Source organism: Pholcus phalangioides, unplaced genomic scaffold, assembly GCF_987345545.1.
Source record: "Pholcus phalangioides strain wild (caught in Gottingen) unplaced genomic scaffold, Ppha-v1.0 ptg000039l_1, whole genome shotgun sequence".
Taxonomy (NCBI): domain Eukaryota; kingdom Metazoa; phylum Arthropoda; class Arachnida; order Araneae; family Pholcidae; genus Pholcus; species Pholcus phalangioides.
Window position 1 is genome coordinate 14,728,782 of NW_028301625.1, and position 14,562 is coordinate 14,743,343.

The 14,562-nt window shown below is 33.9% G+C and overlaps 1 protein-coding gene across 2 annotated transcripts in view; it reads left to right on the forward strand.

The window, feature by feature from the left end:
- The window catches only part of LOC149065614 (membrane-associated guanylate kinase, WW and PDZ domain-containing protein 3-like), a 130,901-nt gene that overhangs the window by 53,099 nt on the left and 63,240 nt on the right, over positions 1-14,562 (forward strand). The window contains exons 3-4 of one of the 2 annotated variants that reach the window (XM_089253972.1): positions 7,686-7,805; positions 9,666-9,752. In XM_089253972.1, coding sequence (XP_089110098.1) covers positions 7,686-7,805; positions 9,666-9,752 — 207 coding nt within the window. The remainder of the gene's footprint in view (positions 1-7,685; positions 7,806-9,665; positions 9,753-14,562) is intronic. The other variant, XM_089253973.1, reaches the window with a different exon arrangement.

Below are 14,562 nucleotides of genomic sequence, written 5' to 3' on the forward strand. Positions count from 1 at the left end.
ATTTAAAAATTACCCTGTACCAGTTTTAAGTTAAACTGCAGTGTCACAAAATAAAAATCAATATTTATACTGCCCCTTTGTGCATAGGCGGATATAGACTTGGAGGACTGGGGGGGCAAGGTCATTATTGCTGGGGGGGGGGCACGATGATGATGATGATGATGTCAATTCATATATACACATATACATTTTTTGAACCTGGGGGGGGGGGCAATGCCCCCCCTTCGTATCTCCGCCCATGACTTTGTGCTCTAACTTCCAATGAGAAAGTTTTTGCCCTATCTCTCCTGATGCAAAAAAAAAGTTTTCAAGTGAAATATTCACAGAGATATTTTAATTCGAAAAACTTAGTTAATTCAGGAAAGAACAGCATTAAATGCGAAAAAACTGTTTTGCCTTCATGTAACTGTGTTCTTTCCCGAATTTTCCCTGTTTTTCGAATTCAAATATCTCTGAATGTTGCACTTGGAAACATGAACTCTTTTTTTTTTTGGCCTCAGGGTAGACAGGGCAACAACTTTCTAATTGGAAATTAGGGAACTACAAAAATTTAGATTTTTTATTTCATGACACACTGTATTTTCACTCTCGAAACTGGTACAGAGTGATTCCTGAACACATTTGAGCATTTTTTAAATTGGAATCATACCTCTATGACAGACTGTTGATGAGATAAAGGCCGTGCTAGCACTAACAGGACACCCTGTATACAGTTGAATATACTTTATGGAATCTGACATCATATTTGGCAATTTTAAGAAGGTAAGACTTTTTTTGTATTGCTCAATTTTAATTTAAAATATCAAATAAGGACTTTGACAGAAGTAAGTTGAAAACCTATTTGTTTACTATAGGAAAAACATTTGGGGAAAAAAAGTTGCATGCTTTGTTTTTCTGAATTGAAATGATAAATTAGTACTATGTGTTTGTTCACAGAGCCTGAGCAAGTTAGTGTGGAATGTAGAGCTTGATGTGAAATGCTTAGCTACGCAAAATACGTGATCCATCCACTCCCAGCTCAGGGATACTTCAAAATTAAAAATATAAACTTGGATGCCCTAAAATACTGAATGGCCTTTGTTATAGCAATCGTCATTGCATTAGACACGTGCCATTCAATATTTAAACACACTTGGTGTTCACTTGTGAATAAACTATTACTTAATATAGTGAACTTCATTTATATGCCGTTCAAGAGAGTGCGTCAGAACTTAATATAATTGCGAAAATTGCACAACTGAAACTTTTAAAATCAGCCCCCTTCCCACGCACACGCACACATATACAGTCGATATCGCTTATAACATTCCTACTTAGAATGTTTTCCTGCATAGTACAACTTATTTTCGTGGTCCCAACTCCAACTAATTCTCATTAAATTAAACTTTGTGATATCAAAACCATGCATGAGAAAAATACCCACTTAGTCCAATTTAGCATAATTTTTTATACCTCATTTAATTTTTTAAAACTACATTGCTGTATAACTTGAGAAACTGTAAATGGCATAACATTACTGTTTCAATCGCATTCATATGTTATTCCTTTTGATTTAACAGGAAAAACATAATTTTAACCATATTCAAGAAGGCCCTATTGTCGTTTAGTTTCTATATCTAGTCAAAGCAGATATGTATTGAGACTTACTTCCTCTAAAAGATTGAAACAACTAGCCAGGACCATAACTAGGATGTTTGTGTCATATAGCCACCGGGGCAAACATGATTTTGCCATCCCCACCATTTCGAAAATCAATAATTTTATAACAGTGGTTTTTTTTGCTCCCACCTAAAATTTTTTGTCTTGAAATTTTGCCTTCCTGGGTAGTTGCCCTCTCTAGTTCCGGTCCTGCAACCAGCAACTCTTTAAAGGTTTTTTAGCCAATATTGTACATGTTTCCTATTAACAGGCTTGCAGCATCCCAAATAATTTCACTGCACTATGTTGCGTTTGAGCCAACTCACATGTTCAACTGCGTGAGAGAGGCCACGTTATGAACTAAAAATCCACTTCGAGGTAGCTTGTCATCTAGTACGAGACATCAGATCATCAGATTTTTCACAATGATGTAAATCTCAAATTTAAATTTATTGTATTTTTTTTACTATATTGTAATATGCTTATTTTTCTTTTTCAGTATTTCCATAAATTAAAAATTAATTAAATTCACACATATTTATACTTCAAACAATATTTGAATAACTATCTTCTAACGGGAAAACGGGGGGTTAGAAATTAATTATGATCGCAAGGGGGCCCACAGAAATTAGAAATGGTTGCAAAGGGGCCAGGGGTAAAAAAAAGATTGAAAACCACTGCTTTAAGTTACAATTACAAATTATCAAACTCCCTTTCAAAATGCTATATCTTCTTTAATGAAGTAGGCTTTCTTGTGATTTTCGGCAGGTGCAAACTAAGCGGTGGAAAATTCTTCCATTGAGAAATCAACTTTACAAAACATCTGGGCTTTTATGGAGATGAAATATCTTGTCAATATTGAAATATCTTAAAGAGTTAACCCCCTTACCTGTGTCTGAAATTCCTTCTAATTTTTATATTGCATGCAAAGAACTGTTTCTCATGTTCTCAAAATTGCAGTATACCATATCCACCTATGGCATATTTCGTGATTTTGCATGCTAGGAAGCATTTTCATGGTTTGTGGGCAGGGCTTGACAAATTCCCCAGGCTCTATATCATCATGGCAACTAAAAAATTGGTATTAGGCGGTATTACACTATAAAAGTTTGTTAAAAGTTCTTTTATGAAAGTGGAAAAATCCAACCAATAAGAGCATCGGTAACATTCTAGTAAATGCAATCAATCGTTATTGTTGTATTAATCAATTAGTTGTATTTTTCGAGTTTTATAAATGAACTTTTATGAAAATTTTATAGCGTAATTCCGGCCTTAGTGCCTAAAATTTTGTATGTGTGGTTACTGAATTGGCATCTGAGAACAACACAAAATTTTTATAATTGAAAGGCTTGCAACAAGAAGGGGTAAGCTTCACATTTTTGGCACTTTTGAATAAGTTCACCTTCTTGTTAAAAATATATATATTTCCTTCGTATGGTGCTAGACGAAAGTAACTCCAGCATTTAGTTCCGGTTTTTCTCAATAGATAGAGCTATCACCATATAGTATTGGGAGGCAGGGGTGTCAAAAGTGTTTGGAACCTGTGGATGCTCGACTTGAGTTTTATGTAGAAAATTTTGATTTCTGAATCAAGCTGATGAGGCCATGGGTAGGCTACTAAAAATTCTTTCTGTTGCCACAGTTGTGAAAGGCATGGTAGTGGTTAGTATTTTTAATCGGCATGGTTGTAATGCATCGGTATTTCTAATGCAAATTCATTCCAATGTAAGCACTTTTTTCTCCACTACGTGACAGCTAAATAACTAAAAGCTACAGTTAAGTGAGTTAGTTAAATAGAATTAACTGCAAACTTTACAATGACTGGTTAAGTCTGGTGGTAGTATCCTGGTGTTTATGCAGACTTTATAATAGGTTTCTTCAATATTTTTAGGGGCACATAAATTTTTTTTCGCATTCTGTGGGCCACTCATTAACGGCATGGGGGGGGGGGGGCAACCCCCCAAAGACTATCACAAACTAAATGTATTTCAAAATATTTAAAAAAATTTAAACATTCAATTCAATTAATTTTGAATGATTTTAAAAAAACATTTCAAATTAGTGTCAAAAATTCCTTTTTTGCTAAATTAATACATTTCTGTTACTTGAAAATGCTTTTGAAAGTTGGTAAATCTAAATTTTTCTCAGAAATTCCTTGTGCCTTTAATCAATCTCAGTGTGTCCTACCCCCCCTGCCAAAGGTTGATCCTACGTACATTCAGATACGACAAATTAAAATGTGATGCTTACTGCATATTTTATGATTCCATTATGTAGCATTTTCGTTTTAAAAAATTAAGCTGAATTCGGGTAAGACCAATTATATTTTAGGTATTTTTTATATTTTATGAAACAGAATGAAAATGGATAATTTTTGTTTATACATGTATATGTTGAAGTAATTACGTACTAAATAAAAAAAAGGTCTTTGGTTACTTACATTGGATGATTTTTGTTTATACATGTATATGTTGAATTAATTATGTACTAAATAAAAAAGTCTGTGGTTACTTACATTACGAATGCGAGTGGGGATGTAATTTCTAAATTAATGCAAAACTTGACATTGTTTTTGCTTGACTAAAACTTCAATGTTAGGTAAAATTTGTATTGCTATTCGTAAAGTATCCTCCAAATGCTGATCGGTCAGACATGTTCTAGTTTTTGATTTTGTATTCTTCATTCGATTAAACAACTATTCACATATGTAAGCACTGCCAAATATAGAAGACATGAACAATGCATGTTTGTGTATTTCTGGGTACTTTTCTTCAGACACATACTCAGAATAAAAATCAATTAATGAAGGAATTTCAAAAAACTTGCATTTAACTGCAAATTCACATTCCAAATCTGCAAATTCTAATTGTACCTCTGGTGGAACACTTTTGATATTGACTGAGAATAGTGAGAAAAGCATTTTCATAGAGATTCCATTCTCGCAGAAGTCTGCAGATCATTCAGATGACCAGTGATATCGACAAGAAATGTGAAATCTCTCACCCACTTTTTATCTTGAAACTCTCCAATAAGTTTTCCTTCAGATTTCATGAATTCATCAACTTTCTCCTACAAGGAAAACAGGTAATGAATCATCTTTCCTCAGCTCAACCAGCATACTTCTATATAATAAATAACGTCACTATGCTCAGCTTCCGAATCCTCTAAGAATTTTTGAAACTGTCTATGGCTAAGTCCTTTTTGGATTGAATGAGGTTAACCACTTTCATTACAACAGACATTGCATGTTGAAAGTTGGAGAAAAACTTTTTGCACAAGTTTTCATTACTGCTTTCTCCCACTCGAGGATGGGATGTACTCTTAAGTTATTTATGGTGAAGAAGTGTATGGTGTGGTTTCTTTTGTGTTTAAGGCCTTATTAAGAAGCTAAATACTGTACACTGATCAGCCTGTCCATGTTATAAGTCTATATGAAGCTGGGTGACTTTTTTTGCTGAAATCTTTGTTTCATCCTATTTTTGAATGATATTACGTCAATTGATCAAAATGTTTTGGTGGACCACCAAAATATCGATGACGGGCCACAGGGTTGAAGACCCCCCCACTTTATAATGTATAGTTTTTCACAAATGCCCCAAGAGTGAAAACATTTTTTCCCCAAGAGTGAGGCAGAATTTTTTAATGGATTAATAGATGAAGTTTTTCAACTACAAAAATGACATCGTGTGAGAGGTAAAGCATAAAATTAAAGACGTCCTATTCTTCAGCCCAGCTGGGATTTTTTAAAACTGAAGGGCTGAGAGGTTCTTCTGTACAAGGATATTTGTTTCAGGAGTTGCGTCACAAATATAAAAGTAGAAAGTCTTATGAAATATATGATAGTTGGCCAAAACCTTTTTTTTCAGTATCTAGTGTGTATCTACCAGTCTAGGGTGTTGATATTCTAGGTTTTATATAGTAACATCTTGCATATAAAACCACATATAAAAACATAATTTAATATAGTATTTTGCAGAGAAACTACTGATAATTCAAGATATTTACAGTCAAACCCAGATTTAAAGAATCAGCTAAAGCCAAAATTTTTATTCATTAACTCAAGGAAAATTGTTACATCAGGATTGAGATCAACCATGGTTCTGCCCAGCCAAAATTTGGGTTCATTTTCTGAACCCTTCACAAAATACAAATAAATGGAACTATAAATTTTGCATTTAACTTTTCTGTAATAACTTAACCAGATCGTTTGGCTTTCTACAAGATTAATGATCATTTCCACAGAAAAAAAAGAAAATTTTCACAAAAGACTGGACTCTTCAAAACAAGCCAAAATCAAACCCTGGATTAATACAGATGTTTTTACAGAAATTTTTTTCTAAAGGAATTTTTGTTGAATATAGAGAAATTTTTTTCTTAAATTCGTTATATCAAGGCCCAATTGTATACATGATAAGTATAAGTGCATCAGGACTCCTGATGCAGCCTTTATCTCATCAACTGTTGGTCATAGTTGGTATGGCTCTAGTTTAAGAAGTGCTCTAAATGTGTTCAGAAATCACTCTGTATAAGTTTAAAGAGTGAAAATAGTGTCATAAATTAAAAAAAATCAATTTTTACACAACTCCCTGTTTTCTGACTTTTAATCAGAAAGTTGTTTTATTGTCTCTCCTGAGGCCAACAAAAGAAATTACAGATTTCTAAGTGCAATATTTGCTGAGATATTTGAATTCAAAAAACAAATAGAAGTCAGGAAAGAACAGTGTAAATGAGGGAAAGGAGTGTTGTCTGTTAGTTTATGCTGTTCATTCCCAACTTTTCACAAACATGGAGTTTTTTTATTGGCCTCAGGAAAGACAGGGCAACAATTTTATAATTGGAAGTTAGAAAACAGGTGACCGTATAAAAATTTGGATTTTTCCTTTTGTGATAAACTGTATTTTTATTTTCATAACTGATACAGGGCGAGTTCTGAACACATTTTGAGCATTTTTAAATTAGAACTTAACCTCTACAATGAACAGTTGATGAGATAAAGTGGTGGAATTTGTACTTACAAGACACGTATATGTTATGGTAACAGTGCCATCTTAACACATGGGCTCACCTGGGCACAGCCAAGGGGCTTCAAAAAAAAAAATGAAACACAGTTTAAATTTTTCAGAATTCGCAAGGTGGGGTCTCAGAATAATCACTTGGCCTGGAGGCCCGTAATGCTCTTAAGTTTGGTCCTGTATGGTAGATGTGATAAATCTGGTGATTATGCATACCCATTTCGGTAAGTTTGATTAAATGTTGTGAATTTATTGCATTTACTAGTAATTATGTATAATACCCAACTAGTATTGGTAAATATGATAAGTCATCAATGAATTACACAAATTTTCCAGACATTATGCTCAAACTTCAGTCTGGAGCAGTGTTTCTCATTTGCCGGGCCCTGAGTGGTTCACCATTTCATTTTTACCTATTCATTTCCCATTAGTACGTGTATGCCCGGGCCTTCCACTCTAAAAAACAAATGAATCTGGTCGTAGGCTTCCAAAGGTTGAGAACCACTGGTGTAGGGTGACGAATTTGATCAGCAAAATATATGTAGTGCATGATCACATAAGGGCAAAACCGATACTAAGTGGTTAATATATAAGTGGGTAAAGTGGATATATAAATGGTAAGATATATAAGTGGTTGAATTCATAAGTGATATATATTTCAATATGATTTCTTCCATATTTAATCTAACTTATACCCAACTTCATTTGAGAATTATGCATTATCTCCAGTGAAAGTGATAAATGCAATGAAATTTATCAAACTTAACAAGAGAATTAGTGATTATGCATAATTACTAATTTACCTCATTTATCATAATATACATATATATGTATTAGAGAGAACATATTGTTCAGAATTGGGACTTTTTTTGGTTAGTTATTGTTTGATTAGCTTCCAAATCAATAAAAAGATTAATGATCAAAACTTTTTAGGTTCTTCAGTTACATTTTGTTGAAATTATTGATATTTTAGATAAACAAGACATTTTATCAAAAATAGTGTATGTTTGTTCTTTGTATCAATTTTGTGTATAGGCACAACAAGACCCCCTAGAGATGGAGAAATAAATGGTGTCGATTATACATTCTTGACTCCAGAGGAGTTCATGAATTTAGAACGGTCTGGTAACTTACTTGAGAGTGGAATTTATGAAGGTTTGAAGAAATATTTTCTTTTTTTCCCACTTGTGCTATAAAATTGATTCATAATTGTTTATGATTATAATTAAATAACAGACCTGCCAACTCTCCGGATTTAGGCGGGAGACTCTGAATTTTTAACCCTTCCTCCTGCTCTCCAGATTTATTAAGATTTCTCCAGATTTTTTGCAGAATATTAGATTTTCCGCGAGCTTTCACGTCGTGACGTCAATGACTACCGTCATCGTTAGGGGAAACACCCATAGAGGACAGCCGTGGTCACTTCTGTCAAGCAGCCATAAAAAAGTATTGGTGATCACATTTCAGCAACTAACAAAGACATGACTTTGTTTACTTAACGTTTATCAGCAATCATTTATCAGGGGTATGACCTTCGTTGCCGAAATTCCTGTATAATCATTATTGTATTCCATGCCGTAAAACACAATTAGTTTTTTTGTCAGCAGCTTTGTATTTTGAGGTTTTTTGTTTCCTCTGATTAAATATGTCGTCAGAAAGGAAATATAAAACTGCTTTTTAGAATTCATATACCCAAGATTATCAATCACTGGATAGCATCCACAAAAAGTGAACATTTATTTATAGTATGTAGTTGTGATTTCCCTATTCTGCATGGAAAGACTGACATTGAATTATATTCTGCTCAGAGACAATGCAGAACCTGCCTGGGGGGTGGGGGGAGGTGGAACTTTTTCTTAATAGAAATTTTTTTTTCAAAACATTTTTTGTCAAAAATTTTGATCGGGTCTATGAGCAGTGAAGGGGGGGGGGGACCCCCCTCTCAGGAGAATCCCCGGATTTCTGGATTCCAAAAGTTGGCACGTCTGAAATGAAAATCAAATCCATTTGATTTTGTGATACGAGTTGATTCCAATATCTGTCTTACTTAAACTAACTTATTTGAAAAACTATGATATGCATTTTTGTTATGATACATATTTTTCTAAGATTATTTCACTCTTTGCAATTCATATGAAGGTTTTTAACAACTGGCTGAAGCAAAAATGGATTTGGGAAAGAGGGAAAATTCAACTGCTCTTGTGCAGAGAATCAAACCCATATCTTCTCACTTTCTGGGTGAGCACACTAGACTACAAAGGCAACAAATATCTCTATTTCCTTAGAGCTCATATGCACTGAACGAGACCATACATGGATGGTCGGACCTAACTCAGGCCAAAGCTCACAATTGTTGACAATGGCACCAGAAGTAGTCTATTCCCCTCAAGGGCAGTTGAATTTTCTCTCATTCCTGAATTAATCTTCACATCAGTCAGTTGTTAAAAACCTTCATACACAAATTTTCTATTGGCATAAAAGTTCATGCTGTACTGTCCAGCATTAATATGTGCATGGGTCAACAAAATTCACCAGTGCTAAAAATATGTATATGTATGATAAATAATAATTTATTTGAAGAGAGAGGAACTTTAAATTTTTAAAGAAAAAGAACTAAAAAAATTGGCATAAGAGTAATTAAAAGAACTTTTTTAAGAATTCATATGATAGGTTTAAATACTGTAACATCAATGGATAAAAAATTGAAAAAAAGTTGAAATATATTAATAAAAATAAGGCAAAATAAAAGTTTCATAACTTGATAGGATTTTGAGTTTGTAGAAATTTGGGTTGAAGAAATTTCTTTATTAAGAAGTCGTTTTGCTAACTGACAATGTTGGTTTTTACACATTCTCTTATTTTCATTGTTTTCTTTCTTTACTACTTTATTTTTTTGGATTCTTATAATGCATCTGATGAAAGAAACGAAATTAATATGACACATTGAGTTCCTAAATTCATCATTCTCAATAACATTGATGTTTGCATATCTTTATTTCTACTATTTTGATGTAGGTCACTTCTATGGCACCCTTCTTCCTGAAAATATATGCTTATTTAACACTAACTGCTCTTGTGTGAATGTACTGCCGTGGCATTCATGTGAGTTGCAATAATTGAAAACATTCTCTTTCTTAATAATTTCTGTTTCATAAAAAACTTGCATGCATATTTTTTTTTTAATTGACCCAAGACTATTTGAATATAGCTGGCATAACCAATGGTTTTGGTGTCTGCATTTACTAATATTTTTTAACATAATAATGATATTAAAATATTATATGGTTGAGGGTGAGAGACTGATCAAACTGATCAGAAAATAGTGGCAATACAAAACACTACTGGATTAAAAAAAGCATCACCTTGAATGAGTGATGTCTTTGTCTGAAATTTCCAGGATGTGTGAAAGAGTTGCTTTTGCTAACATTTGATCATCCAATCATTTGCGAATCAATATCAGGCAGTGGATAGAAGTGTATGCAGGTTTTCACACTTTAACTTTCTCTTGGATTTCTTCTTTTAATTAATAGCAATGTTTTTTTGAATATGGGGAATCAGACAGTGATTAGATAGACCACAGAAAATATTGATACTGCAAGAAGTCTTTTCTTGAGCTCACCAAACTCTCAGCAAGGCATATCAGGCTTGTCATTTGGGGGGCTTTTGAAATTACACTAAAAATGGTATATATATATATGCATACATTGAGTACATGTTCTTTGCCCCCCTGGAAAAAGTTGAAACGACGGCCATGAGTCATATACAGGATGAGTCTAAATTCATGGGATAAACTTTGAGAGGTGATATAAGACCCATAAACATGCATTTCCGGTCGTATAATGTGTGGTTAAATCACAATAGTAAAGACATTTTTGAGAGTACACAAAAGCACTTAACCAGTAGCAAATACTATATTTTTCCAATGAATTTACTGTGATATGTGCTATCAACCATTCGAAGGTGCATATGGTTCCAACATAATGAAGTAAAACCATCTTTTTGATAGGAAATTACTACATTTCTGCTTTAACGGATTGGATATGGTGAGCTCATTACATGGCACCTGTCTCCCCCATATCTTCTCTCTGTAGACTTCTTTTTGCGGATCCATCTTCTGGGCATGGTGTGGGTGATTCCTATTGACACCTTTGGGAACCTCATAGCCAAAGTTGGACATGTTGCCTAAACAATGCTGTCCATCACATTGTACCATGGCTTTTATTTTTTCTAATGAATGAGGTTTGACATGTGGAACATTTGCTATTATAAACAAATATTTTTATGCGCATATTTATTGTGAAATAGCCTGTCATTGTGATGTGGACAGGAAAGCAAAATTAGTCGAAGAAATCACAAAAGGCAAGGTGCTTTCTAGGAAAGTATCTACCAAACTCTTTCTACTTAAAACACAATGCTCATCTTATCTTGTGTTTATCTATGGTGTTCCCCAAACAGGCGGTGTGGTCTTAAGGCATGGGTCCACCCGGGCATGGCCTGGGGGGGGGCCTCAAGAGAAGAGGGGCCTCACAAAAATGGTTGAAATTTTCAAGAATTTGCCCCGTAGGGCCTCAGAAAAATCACTTGGCTTGGGGGCCCATGATGCTCTTGAGACATCCCTGCAAACAGGCTCATAAAATGGAAGAGAAAAGGGACTTTTTTTTCTTCAGGCTCTTTGTATAGTTCTCTCAGTATGTATTAAAATTTTATAGAAGCAGAAGGTTACTTGTAGTTTTTAGAATTGGAACCTGGAAGCTCCCTCCCTCCCCATGTATCTTTCTTTCCCCTATTTCTTTTCCAAGCAATGCTAGAGAAAATTAATTTTTCAATGATTATTCCCCATTGAAATTTTTTTATATTCTATTGCAAGTATTCCTGTGTTGCAACAGCATTTTTCTAGAATTCTCAGGATTTCGGGAACGAGAAATCATAAAAAATTCCTGAGAACAAGTGGGCTGGAATTCTCACCCAGAAACCCTAATATCTATACACTTTTCATGTTAAAATGTCCCACAAGAGTTCTCTACAGCATCGGTTCTCAACTGGTGCTCTGTGGATCCCCAAGAACTCCATGTGCACTTCCCAGATGCTCTGCAGCCACTCGAGGAAAATAAAATGAAACAGTAAATTTTAGAAATAAATTAACAAAATGAGTTTTATGGGGCTCCGCCATAAAACTCATAGAAATTATATACTAAAAAGGGCTCAGTGAGTCAAAAAATATTCTGCTGTTCAAAACCACTGCGCTACAGGATTTGGATCAGAACTTCTGGCTGGCTGGTCAACGAGTTCCACCAAATCGACTTCAAACCAAGATTTTGTAGACTTTGAAACATGTACAGAAGCATTTTCCTGTTGAAAGAAATACTGTCCAGAAGTTATAAGAAGTGTCTCAGGTTGTAGATTTTTTGCCAAAATTTCTTGATATGTGTCTGAGTTCATTTTGCAGCTTATGAACCCGATTGGAGTTTTTCCTTAGGATGAAAACCTCTCCAAACGATCACTGATTTGCCTCCGAATTCAGTTTTGAAAATATGGCTCTGTCACAGTGTAGGTCAGTAATATTTAAAACCATCAGCTCCATCTAAATTGAACTTCTCATTAGAGAAAACATCATTCCACTTGGCACCAAAAGATGCACAACTTTTGGCAAATTGAATTCACTTTTGTCTAGGCTGTTTTATAAAGGAAGGTTTGCATTTCATTTTTCCATACTTCATTCGGATTGTTTTTTAACACATTATGCACTGTTTGACTTATACAAGGCAAGTTGTATTTCTTCTGAATTACAGATTTTTTCTTCATGAAAAAACTGAATAATTGTATTTTTTTGACAAATGGTAACAGAGTAGCCTTCTTGAGCAAGCTTTTCAGTCCATAATTTTTGGGTCCATTTATGAAACTGTAATCAACAGTCTTCAATCTTTTAATTCCGCTCGCCATTTGATGATCAGACATCTCATTTTTTCTGTGAGCAAGCTCTTCGCCCCTTCAATATCTAGCAATTATGTTTCTTTGGCATGTCCATACTTTCAGAAAAAAAAATTGATTTCACAGTGCATGACTGATCAAAACAGTCTTGACTGTTAGGCCAACATGAGAAATATGTAAATTTCTTTCCAAGACATCAGAAAACACACATGTTCTTATACTTTTTTTTTAGGTTTTAACTTTTATACTATAATTTCAACAATTTTTTTCAGAAAAAATATAGCACTCATCAAAATTATTTTTAGTGGAAAGTGTTTTGTTCCATTTGTAGTTGCCACTCTAAAATTTTCATGCACCTACAAGCTTTTAAAAGTTTTTAAAAATAGTGGTTTTTCGGTTGTTCTTGAACTTTTTTCCAGCACCGTATATAGCAGGCTAGAAGGTGTTCTTCCCCCCACCCTTGTTGACAAACATTTCCATATATAATGTCGGATGCACATATAGTGAAGATAAATGTATGACAAAAAAGCACTTCCTGTCAGTTCTTGAGTAGTTTCTTTCAGTTGACCAGATTCAAATTTGTTTTGCCAAGGGATCTATGAAACCTGTTATGTACACATTAAAACATATATTGTAATTTGTGATATACATTTGACAGTTCCATTTTAACATCAGACAATGGCTGAATAACAAAAATGCAGAATTTTAGCTTAAAGGGGAAAAAATGTCCTGTTTTAGAATAGAATTTAAAAAATAGAACGATTGAAGCATTTTGCAACCAATTATGAGAGAACAAAAAACAGTTTTCCATTTTACCAATACCCATTTACCATACATCCCATTCAACCAAACAGGATGTATGGTCACCATACTTGTGAGGGGACCTTTTCAGCTATAGTTATCAATCAGTTATTGTTATCAGAAACCCAGCGTCCTGATTTGATCATATTAAGCGGTGTGGACTGTATTTCCTTAATAGTATTACACTCTGTAATAATAATTACTGCTTATACAGTGACAACCATGAAAGTAAATTCTTATGTGTTCGTCATATTTAAAAAACTAGTAATTCATCATTAGGTAATTGTAAAGTTGTTATACAGCCTTTGTACTTCAAAGTACCAATGCCCAACAATGTATTTGAGGGATGTTATCTGGTTGAAAAGAAATTGGTAGTTTAACATACACCATTAATACAGAACAAATACAGTGATCTCTCACTTATGCGTCTGTACAAGCAAACAAGAAAAAAAGACGTATAAGTGAAAATTGGGAGAAATGTGCTTAAAAATAAATAACATAAAATTTATTTAATTAAGCACCAAAGTAAAACATAGGTATTGACTTTATTATTAAAACGTAATAAAATAATTTTATGCTCTGGGATTAAAATTTGCCACCTTTCTAAAACACTTGCTACAGTCGAATCCAGTTTTAACGAATACCATTATAGAGAAAATCTCATTTTAACGAACACTTTTCTAATCCCTAAATAAGTTTATGTGGGAATAATGCTAGGTAACCTGGAATTCCTTTATAACGAAATTTTGTTTTAACGAAGTGATTCCTGCAGTCTCTTGGCGTTCGTTATAACAGGATTCGACTGTATAATTTTCAACTACTTATTCCTATCACCATTCTCTGATCACATCAAAATTCAAACAACCCCTTCAGTTTAGTGGGAGCGCCCATGGTTTATTGACACTGATAAGCCTCACTAATAGAGTGATGATGGACACCAGAATTCCACCTTGAGATGTACAGAGTGCATAAGAATCTCTAAGGAAAGGGTTCCAAAGAAAGCCCACTCTGATTGATCTCAGTCATGAACAGTGATGTAGTCTAAGGAAAGAAGAGAATGTCTTCTTTAGCTCAAATATGAGAAATATAGTTAGTCATATAATAGCTTTTTCACTGAAAACTCTTTGAAAAGCCTTTTTAGACAAAAAAACCAAAATCAAAATTTTCTGTGATTCATAACTGA